The sequence below is a fragment of the Callionymus lyra genome, chromosome 4 (genome assembly GCF_982586985.1).
Source record: "Callionymus lyra chromosome 4, fCalLyr1.hap1.1, whole genome shotgun sequence".
NCBI classification, from domain to species: domain Eukaryota; kingdom Metazoa; phylum Chordata; class Actinopteri; order Syngnathiformes; family Callionymidae; genus Callionymus; species Callionymus lyra.
Window position 1 is genome coordinate 33,131,400 of NC_141821.1, and position 12,953 is coordinate 33,144,352.

The window sequence follows — 12,953 nt, forward strand, 5'->3', positions numbered from 1 at the left end:
CTTCTCTGTGCAGTAGCATGTCTTGTCCACTGTGTCTCCACTGAGTCTCCCTCACATGTTTATGTTCTATCTCATGGCCAAGGAGCAGCAGGCGAAGCCTGTTGGCGCCCAGAGGCGACAAGTTCGCTTCTCCTACCCACTGGAGCTGCCGGCGTCCAGGGTTGTTCACTTGCCTCCTAAATACAGATGGTTTTCCCCTTACAAGGAAGGATTCTCTCGCTAGTCTGCGATGAACGTCTATTCATTGAGACTCGCATTCAAAAGTCCGACCACTTGTTTGTTCAATGATTTACAAAAATCCCTCACATATTTCAATAACACAACAGTTCATATAACCGAGGACGTTGTTCAATAACAAGTTGTCCCAACAACAAAACAAACTATATAGAAACGTTCAATGTGTGGAAGGCATTGGTTTTATGGTCAATACCTCAACTTTACACAGTAGAACAGAAGCAGCTCGACAACAGTACTGCGATGTGTTCCATCTCTCACACAGTCGGCTCAGCATCTGTCCACGCACGAGCATTTTGTGCGTTTCACCAAAGAGAGCATTTCCTTACCTGGAGGCCATCTGTATTTCTTCATTTTCAACATTTGTTTTAACTCACCCAATCAGAATCAAGCGGCAACGTGTGCATAATCCTTCATCAGTTGTTCACATTATTAGACTGCAACTATCTGTCACTTGTAATCTGTTGAATACGGCAGGTGATTTATCTACTGATGCAGGATCATCCTTGTCACTTATCAGGACTTGATCTTGTCTTGTGTTTGCAGATCAATGTCGGTCACTTTAGTTCAATATACTATTTTTATAGAATCCTGAGTTTTAGATTTGATGTTGTATGTAACTTTGCTTTAATTGATTTTTTTTCACCATCTTAACTTTATTTAAATCTTTCATCTTAAACCTCATGTAGAAAATTAGATCCATGTGTTGTAGTTAAATACTTGAATATTGAATCTTTATTTCAAGCTGGGTTATTATGGGAGAAAAAAAGAAAATGACAATGAATTAATCACTTCAGTCTAAAAATGTGAACCAAGCGTGTGAGCCTTAATGAACACATAACTTTGATTTCCTCTGTTTTGGGGAGTTCACCCGCCATTGAATGGCTTTCCATCCATCATCAGTTTACAGTGTCTGCTCCTGAGTTCAAGTGTGCATTTTTCAAATCAGCAACAAAATCTTGAACTGATCTCTTCACCATCTTTCTTCTAGTTTGGTCTGCTGGGCCATTTTTGTTGCTTGCTGTGTGATCTTTGTTTCTTTACCTTTCATCCTGAAACGGTATTAAACAAGATGATTTAGGAAAAACAATATCTCCCTTCTTCAATCACAACGAATTATTATTTTTTCCAATATATTCTAGGATTACTAATGATACATTAACATATTGTTCACTGCCATGACATATGCAACATGATTGAATGTATTTTAAGAACTTATTTTTCTACTTCTGCCCAATAGAAGACAGTGTATACACTGGATATACTTTTTAAGTATGTATTATATATATTTGTAAATGTATGAATATAAAATAAACAACTATTCTTTCATCCATTGAGTTTATATTGGAGCTTCTACTTTTTAATGTTCAATTATAAAAGTCAATATAAAAAGCAACGCTTCTCTTTGAGCAGGTTTTTATCTTTCCAGTCCTTGTTTTTAACCCCTTGTGTGTGTTCTGTCCTTCAATATGCAAAGTCTTCAATTGACGTGGAAGTTTTAACTTGATTTCTCAAACCTCTGCTTTACAGTCACCAAGAGTGAAGGAAGGATCAACAAATGCTGAGGTGAGTTGATCGTCATGTCTATGACAATAACAAGGTTCCACAAAAACGTTGATCTTCTTTTTTTACGAAACATAATTTAGCTTTTTAAACTACTAGTTAAGAGCAAGTATTACAGTCGACATTCTAGAACATACCTTGTTGGCTTTTATAAATATATATGTAGTGACAGAGGTCATTCAACTTGATTTAGAAGCAACACAAAGACATTCCACAAACACATTTGTTTTGGGGCCTCCGGGTCACCTTGACCCTGAGATAACACAAAGGTTAATGGTGAGCATTTCTACTTCAGGCTTTTCCAGGTGCTGAGCCGTCAACATCAGGGCAACTCCAGCCTCCTGCCTCCGGTCAGGCAGATCTACCTCAGACTGCAGGTCAAGCCCCAGTGCAGCCCACCCCAGTCAACTCTCAGTCCACAGACACGACTGCAACTCTCACAGCAGTGTCCACCGGTGCTGCTGCCACGCAGGTCTGCTCCACAGTTTATTCTTGTATCTTGAGAGATGTTCTAAGCTAGCATCAGCTAATGAACAAACACAGAGCGAGCTCAATTGGTGGATTTTTTTTACCTCCATATTAGTGGAAGAAACTTAGCAATGGAAGATGAAATTAATTTCATTTTATGTGTGGTTTCCCATTGACAGTTCAAAGAACAGAGCAGGTGTAAAATCCATTCATCCTGTTTAAACTAGTGATAAAAAGTGAAAGGACAGGTTGACATCATCTAGACTTGTATATATAATTTTGCGTTGATTTATTTATGTATAACCTGAACATTTTTAGTTTTTTTTCAAGATTGTATTTTCTCGAATGAATCTGTGACTCTTGACACTTCAATATTCTTGCTCCAGTCAGGTTTACTCAAAGAATAAACCTGTACACTTAGATTCTAGCTGATTAATCTAGAGAAGAAATTCCTTCAAATTCCTCATTCTTAAAGCTTGATGGATGTCTGTGATGAAAGCTGACACTGGTTCTTCAACACACCCTTTTCACTCCCATGTTTTTACTGGGAGGTTTAGTGACTAGCAAATCTGAACGTAATAAAGATTTTTTTTTTAATGACACAATTTACATCGACTATAGTCAATTGTTATTAAATGTTGACATAAAACCACAAATAACCATCTTATAAAATCGGAAAAAAAGTTGACTTTTTTCCAATAATTTTAATCCGGTGAAAACATGTTCGATCCAGAAACTCATTCCTTATTAAGTTGTGTCTACATCAAATCCGATTCTTCATGAAATTGACCCTATTTAATCTTCCAGGGTTCAGCTGCCTCGGACAAAGCGCCCATTAGTTTGGTATTAAGGTTAAGGTACGACTTTATTTCTTCACGACGTGATTATCTCTGTGTGCGGCATCAAGTCTCATGCGCTTCATATCGTTACAGGAATTCAAAGAAAGAACTTAATGACATCCGGTTTGAGTTCATGCTCGGCAGAGGTAAGTCGAACTCTTGATGTACAACATTGGAAGGTATAAAATACTTCCGTGTTATTTTTAGACCATTTCTATGAACTGCAGCTGCTGCTCTGTTTAAATGTGTTCATCAAACGGAGGAACAAACAATGTTCTACACAGTTTTTTAACAGCAAAGCTGTGTTTGGTTTTAATTATTAAATACTTTTTTAAGCATCACATCCATGTTCCTCCTCCAGCACCTCATGCCACAAGGATCATGGCATCAATATAAGATGTGATATTAGATATTTGACTGAATAAAGCCTCTTGAATCGATGATGCACGTCAAATTATTTCAATTCAGTTTTTACCATAATATACCGTATGATCGACAGTCTTTTGTGGACCACCTAAAAGAAGCAGCCGTGGATTTTGACCCTGGGACCTAATTTTGAAACATTTATCATGGAATTTATCATTTGCACCACATCTGTGCTGATAACATTTTTTTTTTTTTTTACAACTTTGAGATAAAAAGCGTTTCTCTCAAAATTAATGTATCAGTAAATGTAAATACATATTCTAAATTTAAGCTGGAAAACTCCTACAAGAAATTTTCTCTAATGAAGTTTGAACTGTCATAATTATTCAGCTCGTATAGTTTTAATATTTAGATAAGGAAACACATGTTAAACACTCTTTTACAGTGTATTATAAGCATATCAGGCACAGATTAATTTAAATATGTAGGAAAAAGCTAAAATAATGTATACAAATATGAGATAAAGGGGTCACAATGTAATATAAACAGTTGAATCCTACATGAGCAGCATCTGCACATTAAAACAACTCGGCCGAAGAATCTTTGTTTCACTAAATGTCCATTAGCTGATCTGCAGCGTCTGCAGGAATCCTGAAGGTTGTGTGATACATTCATTTGTAGTGATAACACCAGACTGAAGCGGCTGCTGGTGTGTTTTTATCTAGAAGTGGGGAAAAAACATTTCAAATTTTTCATCTTTTCGCAGACACAGCAGAAGGTGTGTCCCAGGAGCTGGTGTCAGCGGGTCTGGTGGACGGTAGAGACTTACTAATAGGTGAGTTTTCCTTTATAAGTTCACATCATTTTAAGATTTTAATATCCAAACAATTTATATTTTACTGACTTTGTCTTCTCAGTTGCAGCAAATCTGAGCAAAATAGTAAATGCGCCTCCAGCCAATAGAAATGTCACTTTTAGACTGGTAAGTGCCTCACCTGTTGTCTCTGTCAGTCTAAAGACTTCTATTATGAGAGCTTCGCTTGTTGCACTACATTATGGGAGGACGTCATACTTATGATCAACAATTTACTTTGATGTTGTTCCTGTCTTAGCCAGACACCCAACATGTAACGATGCTTATTTCTGACCATTGTTTTCTTTTTTTTTACTCTCCTGGCCTCTTTAGAACGATGGCTTCAGATGCTACTCTGTCATATTAAACAGACAATTACATTTTTTTCAATCCGCCCATACATTTGTAAATCCAGTTGCATGCTTGTAAATCGCTATGTATGTCAATCACTGGACAGACTTGGTGTGTCACTGCTTTTGTTGTTCTAGGGTTGGTGAGACACAGAAAACTTTGCTGGAAAAAGTTCAATTTTTAATTTAGTTTTCTCCTCCTCAGGCTTCAGGTATCGAGGGCTCTGAAATACCAGACGACGTGAAGCTGATGGGCTTTGCTCAGCTCAGCATTAGTTAAACTCTTCTTCTACCTGGGACCGTGACTTGCCTAAAAATGTGAAAATTAAAAAAAAAAGATCTAGTTTAGTGCATATTTTTCTTTCAATGGCTGTAAAGAAACCACTACTGCCAAAGAAACCAACACCGGCGTGTCATCCATAGGATCTTTACAGCGGCGCTGTGTTGACGTCGGAACATGGTGATTTAAGAACGTTTACAGTGTTTGTGTAGAAGGATGCAACAACCTGCGGTCTCTTGTGTTTTTAATTTCTAATATATGAAGCATTTGCACAATCTCGACTAACAACCTTGACAAGTTAAAACATATGCCTTATAACCATCGGAGCTACTCGCTGCACGTTTGCGGGTTCACTCCCGTATTATGGAGCAATTAGTTGTCTGAACTGTACAAATGGGGTATAAGTTCGTACGTTTGATTATTTTACATATAAACATGATACTTATGTTTCACCCTGATATACAGATTTGCGCTGATGTGATGTGACACACTCTCTTCCTAAGTGACCCATTATGGCTGCTCCAGCATCACGATGATTAAATTATGCATCCATAATACATTGTTTATGATGATGAGAATAAAGTAAAAGCATTTGAAGAAAATAAACAATTACATTATTTTGCTGGATCTGATTATGAAATCTAACATCCTGATGACATCATTTGTAGTGAATTGTTTCTGTCTTTGTTTTTGTTTTTTTTATCCATTTAAATGCACATCTAACCTTAAAATTCTTTAGAGTGACAACGTAAGAACTAAGTCAAATTGAAAAATATAGTTAAAAAAAAGTGTTGTATTGGCTTCTGATGATTTCATAAATAATTCAATTGATTCTAAAAGTTAAAAAACATATGACAATATTACTGAATTAAAAAAAAAACATTATTTCTCTGTTTTGTTTTAAATTGAAGCCCATTTAAAATATTTCACAAAAACACATCTCTCCTTAATAATAGTCTCTTTCTTTTATTAGTTACTTTAAATTCTACCATGAAGCCAAATCATACAACAGATATGTGATAATTTGATATAAAACTTTACCTTAAACCTTTAATTTATTTAAAAAAAAGGGGGTTTTACCTCCATTTTCCTGATTGTATGTTGCAATTGATTGAAGATGGATCCGTGACGCTCATGTACCTTTACTTGTATTGAAGAAGAACAACGACATATCTTTCTTTCTTTTTTTGCCTTTTCCTGAGAATATTTCACAAGCAGCTGGTTCCCACAGACAGAACTGAAACCAACCAAGTGAAGGCTGTTCAGAAACTACATCTGTGGTTTTCGTTTCTCCTATGTTGAGATTGTAAACATCCAAAATGTATCTTTCGACATCTTTTCACTCTGAATGTGCATCTCCTGGTCCCACGTCCCGCTCTAACAGGTTTTACTGTTTCATTTGGTGATGTGAAAATGTCATATATCTGGATGAATGAAGAGCTTCTTTTCTCGCTGATTCAACTATTCCGACTTCCTCTGTAGCCTTAATGTGGTGATGATATCTGGGAAGTGACGCTGTAGGTGAGGGAGTCTGAACGCTTCCATCAACGGTTTCTAAACTTCAGTATTTGGTGCCATTCTTCTGATGTGTGCAGGCGTGGACAGAATGCGTGTCTGTGTGAGCACAAAGGTGTGTGTCGTGTAGCCGACTAATGGATTTGTTCTCATCTGTCGCTGCTTTAACGTAGCTTATCGGAGCTGTAGCAACTGAACAAATGACCTGCAAACACTTGTGTCTAGGCAATAACTCGTCGAGGCTGTAAGATATTTGAATTCTCCGCTTGTTTATTTCCTTCTTTCATTTGTGCTATTTCTGGGTCATTTTGGTGTACAAAGCATGTTTGTCTTGATTATTTTTAATCAATAAAGAATGAGCATATCACTCTGGCTACTATTCCTATATGAATAAAACAACAAACTAAACGACTCGTTGCTGCCGATCACTGACTGCGAAACAAAAGAATGATCTAAGATGTTACCAAGCATTACCTCCAGTTTTGACCCTCTACATCACGGCATGTATTAAACTATACCTGTTATGGTGCGGGTGTTTAATATGATTTAAAGAACACAGTTCATTGAGCTCAACAATTATACAGAGACTTACAATAACCATTAAAACAATGTGTTTGATAGAGGTGATAGAGGACAAAAAAATGAACATGAAGTTTACATGTTTTTTCCTTTTTATTTTCTCATAATATATTTATTTCCAAACGTTTGTATTCATGAATTCCATTTTATCATGTTAATGCATTTAAATGTCTCATTTTCTATACATATCTATACATGTGATATTTAACTACTTTCCTAATGAAACTAATACTCATGAGTGATAAATATTCATCCTTTGCCATCTTAAGTCATGTCTGTTCATTGGCACAATGATCAGCTCTGCAGTATTAACCATAGACTAAATTGTCAAGCTTTCAGTTGAGGGTGGACAGATTGCATCATAACAGAAGAACATCCTGCTGAGTTGGCAACTATTAGATTTCAAAAGAAGCCCCAGGGGCTTGATAAACCCTGACCACGGGCTGGGAACCTACCCAGCCACTGAACTTCGGTATCCTGACTGTCCGATTATACATTAACTTCCAGGATGAAGCTGACTGTTGGGACACGAGCAAGGACATAGACATCTTGAGACCAAACATGAGCACCTTTGCTGAGATCCTGACAGAGATTGGGGAGTTTGGTCACGGCATTATGTATCCCAAGTCTTTTTGTTGCTTTAGATTTTCACGGGCCTGACCTTCCCGAGTCACTGCAACACTGACTGGATCCTGAACCAGGGACCCAACCTGACAGAGGAGAGGCAGAAGAATCTCACCATCCCAGTCCACAGAGATGGAAACTATGAAAGCTGTAGAATGTTCGAGCCGGTTGACTGGGATTTGGAGTCGATAGAGAAGTACGGCATCAACATCACGACTGCCTGCATCAATGGATCGGATTTTGAGAAGCCCAGTGGATCCTCCAGTCTGGTGACCGAGGTGAGGAACACCAGTCTTTACCCCTGAAACCATGGCTACTTTTGAGATCATCATTGTTTACACTTACACAGGTATTATGTCTTGTATGTATTACAGTTTATGGGCTCTGAAATTCAAGAAAAGGGTTACATATTTCCATTGTTGCCATTTTCCAGTAATGTCCTTGATGCTGTATGTTTGAAATATATACATTTTTAAATCTATTTTTTGTTTATCTATCACTGATGTATGAATACCAGTCTGAAGTGCTAAAATGTTGATTTATTTGTCATATTTTTCCTTCCTCAAGCTACCACCTTGACCTGGTGGAGAGGTTTGTGTGGGAAAGGCAAACAGATCTAGGGGAAGGAACTCGACAAAGGGTAGCTAAAAAAAACTTAGGAAGAAAACGATTAATGGACTACAGTTTCCCTTGCCCAGATGTGCCCCTGGAGCATGACCCATCGTGGGGCTTGATGGCGAGCACCTGGTCGCCGGACCTACACCCATGGGGCCTGGCCGGGCACAGTCTGAAAAGGAAACATGGGTCCCCTTCCCATGTACTCACCACCTGCGTGAGGGGGCTTAAAAAAAGAGATTCTCAGGATGACTCACCTCGACTCATTGCGTGGGTTCTGGAACCAGTACTCTTGAGAGGGTTTTGGACACTTTTACACTTGGGAGTTACTACTAGGGAGAAGAGCCGAGCAAGGGTCCTAAAACTTATTGCTCCCAGTCTCAGTACCTGTCTGTTGAGGTTTTCTCTCGTTAAACGAGAGTGTAGCCTATATTCGCCTTGAAGTGGGAGAATGGATCCTGACTGTTATTTATGCTTATACTCCAAACAGCTTTTTTGAATGCATAGGAAGGGGGGCTAGGAAGTGCCCCAACAGGTGATTCCTTAATCCTGCTGTGAAACATCAAGGGCACCAGGACACCCTAAGTCATAGTTCAATGATTGACTTTGTAGTTGTGTCGTCAGACTTACGACTACTTGTCTTGGACACTTTGGCACAGAGAGGGGCAGAGCTGTCAACCGAGCACCACCTGCTGGTGAGTTGGCGTTAATAGTGGGGGAAGTTGTCCAATCTGGCAGAGCTAAATGTGTTTTGAGGGCCCGCTTATTGTGAGTCTCCTGTTTACACTTCAACTCATGCCTCAGAGGGTGGTGGGACATTGAGTCCGAATGGGCCATGTCCTGTGCCTCAATCATGTGCCTCGATGATGGGAGCTAGGTTCTTAAAGTGGTTGGTGCTTGTCGTGGTGGAATTCCAAAACCTGTGGGTGGACCCCAACAGTGAAGAATGCATACAGCCTGGTGAAAGAGGCGCTTGGGCTGCTTAGGCCTTTGGATCTCTTAAAGCAGCTAACAGGTACCAGTAGGCCAAGCGGGCTGCAGCCTCAGTGGTATCTGGTTCTGGACAGCCATCAGGCACCTCAGAAGGGCGAGGCAGTGCATTGTCGACAATTTTTACAGTGGCGATGGTGGGCTGCTGACCTCTTTTCTGGAATTTGTTGTTTGTTGATCATTGAAAAGAATACTTTGAACTTCTTAATCTCACCAACATGTTTTTTTTAGGAAGAAACGGGGTCAGGAGACACTGATGTGGGCTCCTCTATCTCTGGGGTTGGACTCTGTCGGGGCTTCTCTTTGTCTAGAATTTCTAGGCAAAAGCAGGGCGTGAGGGGGGTTGGGTTTGGTGGGTTTGGGATTGGGTCAATCCTTTTTACGATTGATTTTGACTTCATCAGACTGTAAACTTTAGCGCTCCCTGGAAAGGTTGCCGGCGAGTGTGGAACGGCAGGGACGAAAATCAGCACCTCCAAATCTAAGTCTATGGTTCTCAGTCAGTACAAGGAGCCTTCTGGGTCTGGATAAGATCCTGCCCCAAGAGGAGGAGTTTAAGTATGTTCAGGTCTTGTTCACAAATAAGAGAAGAACGAAGTGTGTTATCGACAGGCGGTTTTAGGGAGGTATCAGTGAATGTGGTTCTCTTGTGTTGTGCCAATGCTGTTAGAGGACATCAATATTTTTATGCAAACATAGGAAATCAAATGTAACACCGAAACATATTCCAATTTTTGTGTGACTCTAGCATTAGTTGTCTTTTTTAAAGAGCGATGGATCTGATGCTTCTTACAAAACATTCTTACACAAAAATGAAATAGTAGTTTAAATAAGCGTTTTCTTGTTTGTTTAAAGAACTACTTAATTACTGTTATTGTATAACTGTTCACAGTTACTGTAAATCAGTCTGATGAAATTGAGGTTCAACTTGTGTTTCTTCTGCTTGTAAAGTTTCTACCCTCTTGGACTGATGTTGTTGGCCGGCGTCGCCTACTTAATCCGCGACTGGAGGATCCTGCAGATAGTTCTTTTCAGTCCTATTGTTCTTGTGCTGGGTATATTTTATTGGTCAGCTGCTTCTGAGACGACCTCAAGTACTCACCCATAACATTGTCAGCTATCAATGGAGTAACATTTATTTGTTTGGTGGGTGACCACTAGGGTTCTGCCTGAGTCAGCTCGCTGGCTCATCACTCAGGGCAGGAAGGAGGAGGCCATACGGATTATTAGCAGGGCAGCCAAGGTGAACAAGAAGCCAGTTCCACACCATCTCCTGGAGAAGGTAAGCTGTCAAACTTCAAAAAGCATCAGTCAATGTAATAATATGATTCCTCTAGCTGGAGGACAAGGGCACGTCCAAAAAAGGCACCATGGTCGACATCTTCAGAATAGCAGCTCTGAGGAAACGTGCCTTCATCATGAGCTACCTTTGGTGAGTTTAACCTGCATCCTGGTCTCAAGTAGAGTAACAATAGTCTCCTTCACTCCACTGATAGGTTTGGTACGAGTCTGATGTATTATGGACTCAGTCTGAACGTGGGTGGATTTGGTCTAAACATCTACATCACTCAGTTCATCTTTGGTTTGGTAGAGATCACTGCTCGCTCCGGAATCCTGCCTCTGATAGGCTACTTTGGAAGGAGACCTTCTCTGTCAGTGTTGTTTGCCTGGGAATTCTCGCCATTCCTAAAGGTTATTTTTTCTTATTTCAACTGGTGGGCAATGAAGTTTGAAATGAATTAATGAAATGCTCAAAAATAAGACATTTGGAAGTTAGCTTTGGAAAAACATCCTATCATTTGAAGCAACCAGTTTAAAATCAATTCAAATTAAGTGACTTAAATTGTCAAATCATCACAAAGCACTGGCGGGCCGTATATTTCACACATAGGCCTTTAGTAGTCTCATCTGAATGGGTCTGCCTCTCAATAATTACTTTAAGTAAGTAAGTAAAGGTTATTTATACACCACATAGATTGGACTGCCCCGTGTTGCGTGGGTTTACTCTGGGAGCTCCCATATTCCAAAAACTTACAGAGGTTGATTGAGAACTTTGGGAAATTGTCAATAGGTATGAGAGTGTGAGTGAATAGTAGTCTGTCTTTTTGTGCCATGCGACAGACTGTTCAGGGTGTCCCCTGCTTCTCGCCCTATGACACTGGCATAGGCTCCAGTCTCCCTGCGACCCCAGTAAGGGATAAAGCGGTAGACAATGAACGAATGAACAAATAAATAGATCGGACTGTTCAAGATGTTTAGAGCATTATCAAATGAGCCAGCATCAGCGGATTACTGAAAATATCACTCTGACTACAGGTCTGTGTGGTTTCCATGGCAACAATACACGCTTCGAAAATTAGTAAAGACGAAACGAAAAAGAAGAAAACACAATGAACCTTATTTTTGTCCGAGTTCAGTAAAAGGAAGTTTTGCAATATCCAGGCCTTGATATCTGTAACACCAAGACTAGTTGTGTTAGATGATTTCTTTCATTTGGCTTTTTTGACAAATACAGTTGGGTGTCATCAGCATAACAGTGAAAGTTTATAGAGTGTCTTCTTATCAAGTCCCCTAGTGGGAGCATAAAGATTGTGAATAGGATTGGACCAAGAACAGAACCTTGTGGGACACCATAGCTGACCTTAGTGTGTGTCGATGAGAGGTGGTTGATATGTACATAATACTTTCTGTCTGATAGATAAGATCTAAACCAGTTTAGAGCAGTTCCACTTGTGCCTATTGGTCTTTGCAGAAGAATGTATTCGACAACAGTGTCAATATAGCACTGATGTCCAGAAGAACAAGTTCGGAAACACGGCCCTGATCAGAGGCCATTAGCAGGTCAATGCTAACTTTTACTAGGGCGGTATCTCTGCTGTGGTGTTCCATAAAACCAGACTCAAACAGTTTAAATTGGTTGTTGTCATTGAGGTAGTTACAGAGCTGACTAGTGAACCCTTTCCCTCTAGATAGGCCCAAAGTTTAAAGGAACCCCTGGTTTCCCGGCTGCTCGGTAATTGCTGAGCTATGTGGCTCGGCACCAGCTAACTGAGACTGGCTAGCTTTGATAGTGTGGAGCTGACCCTCTAGATCAATGAACTTCACCTCCATTCTAACTAACAAGCTAAACTTTAAGAAACTTCCATTATCGTTAAAGGAGGTTGAAGCGTAATGAAGTTGATGAATACGCTTATCTAGAAGTCATTCAAACATTGTCTTCAGGGCCCAGATTGACTCAAAATGACAAGCTACCAAAGTTGACGTTGAACCTAAAAGTGATCACACAACAAGGACAATTAGATGAAAATGATCTTCTGCTCAGAGGAAGAGAGACTCACTGGTACAATCGGGTGCAGTCCATGGTTAGTGATCAACCAAACTGTGCAGTTTGCAACTCTTTCTTACAAAAGCAAGGAGTTCTTACACAATTTGTATTGAATATTGCATGAAAATATTTCCAATAACTAAAACAATACACTAAAATGTTTTAAAAAACAACAACAACAATTTACATTTAAAGTGACATTATATAAAGGTTATTTATTGTGAAAGAAATGCGTTTAAAACATTTCTTCTAGGTAAAATCTATAAAAATATTTTTTTAATATTACTCGTTTGTCATTGTAAGTAATTTGTACACGGTCCCTCATTTGATGTTTCTGCTGCCTACGTGCGAT

General features: G+C 39.4%; 2 protein-coding genes across 3 annotated transcripts in view; both read left to right on the forward strand.

The window, feature by feature from the left end:
* oxsr1b (oxidative stress responsive kinase 1b) overlaps positions 1-6,833 on the forward strand; it is a 37,132-nt gene extending 30,299 nt beyond the window's left edge. The window contains exons 12-19 of one of the 2 annotated variants that reach the window (XM_087789909.1): positions 83-160; positions 1,765-1,800; positions 2,093-2,269; positions 3,073-3,122; positions 3,198-3,250; positions 4,237-4,305; positions 4,388-4,452; positions 4,879-6,833. In XM_087789909.1, the coding sequence (XP_087646035.1) occupies positions 83-160; positions 1,765-1,800; positions 2,093-2,269; positions 3,073-3,122; positions 3,198-3,250; positions 4,237-4,305; positions 4,388-4,452; positions 4,879-4,953 (603 nt within the window). In that variant the 3' untranslated portion in view covers positions 4,954-6,833. The remainder of the gene's footprint in view (positions 1-82; positions 161-1,764; positions 1,801-2,092; positions 2,270-3,072; positions 3,123-3,197; positions 3,251-4,236; positions 4,306-4,387; positions 4,453-4,878) is intronic. The other variant, XM_087789910.1, reaches the window with a different exon arrangement.
* On the forward strand, positions 6,560-12,249 carry LOC148082674 (solute carrier family 22 member 13-like). The gene is made up of 8 exons (XM_087788334.1): positions 6,560-6,583; positions 7,692-7,949; positions 8,911-8,981; positions 10,228-10,344; positions 10,438-10,558; positions 10,614-10,708; positions 10,773-10,928; positions 12,246-12,249. The coding sequence occupies exons 1-8, from the start codon at positions 6,560-6,562 to the stop codon at positions 12,247-12,249; spliced, it is 846 nt and encodes a 281-aa protein (XP_087644460.1).
* The last annotated feature ends 704 nt before the right edge of the window (positions 12,250-12,953 follow it).

Coding starts and splice junctions, on each gene's coding strand:
- LOC148082674 (XM_087788334.1), top strand. CDS start 6,560: ATGCGTGTCTGTGTGAGCACAAAG. Junction 7,950..8,910: donor CCTCCAGTCTGGTGACCGAG/GTGAGGAACACC, acceptor TTGTGTCGTCAG/ACTTACGACTACTTGTCTTG. Junction 8,982..10,227: donor CAACCGAGCACCACCTGCTG/GTGAGTTGGCGT, acceptor CTGCTTGTAAAG/TTTCTACCCTCTTGGACTGA.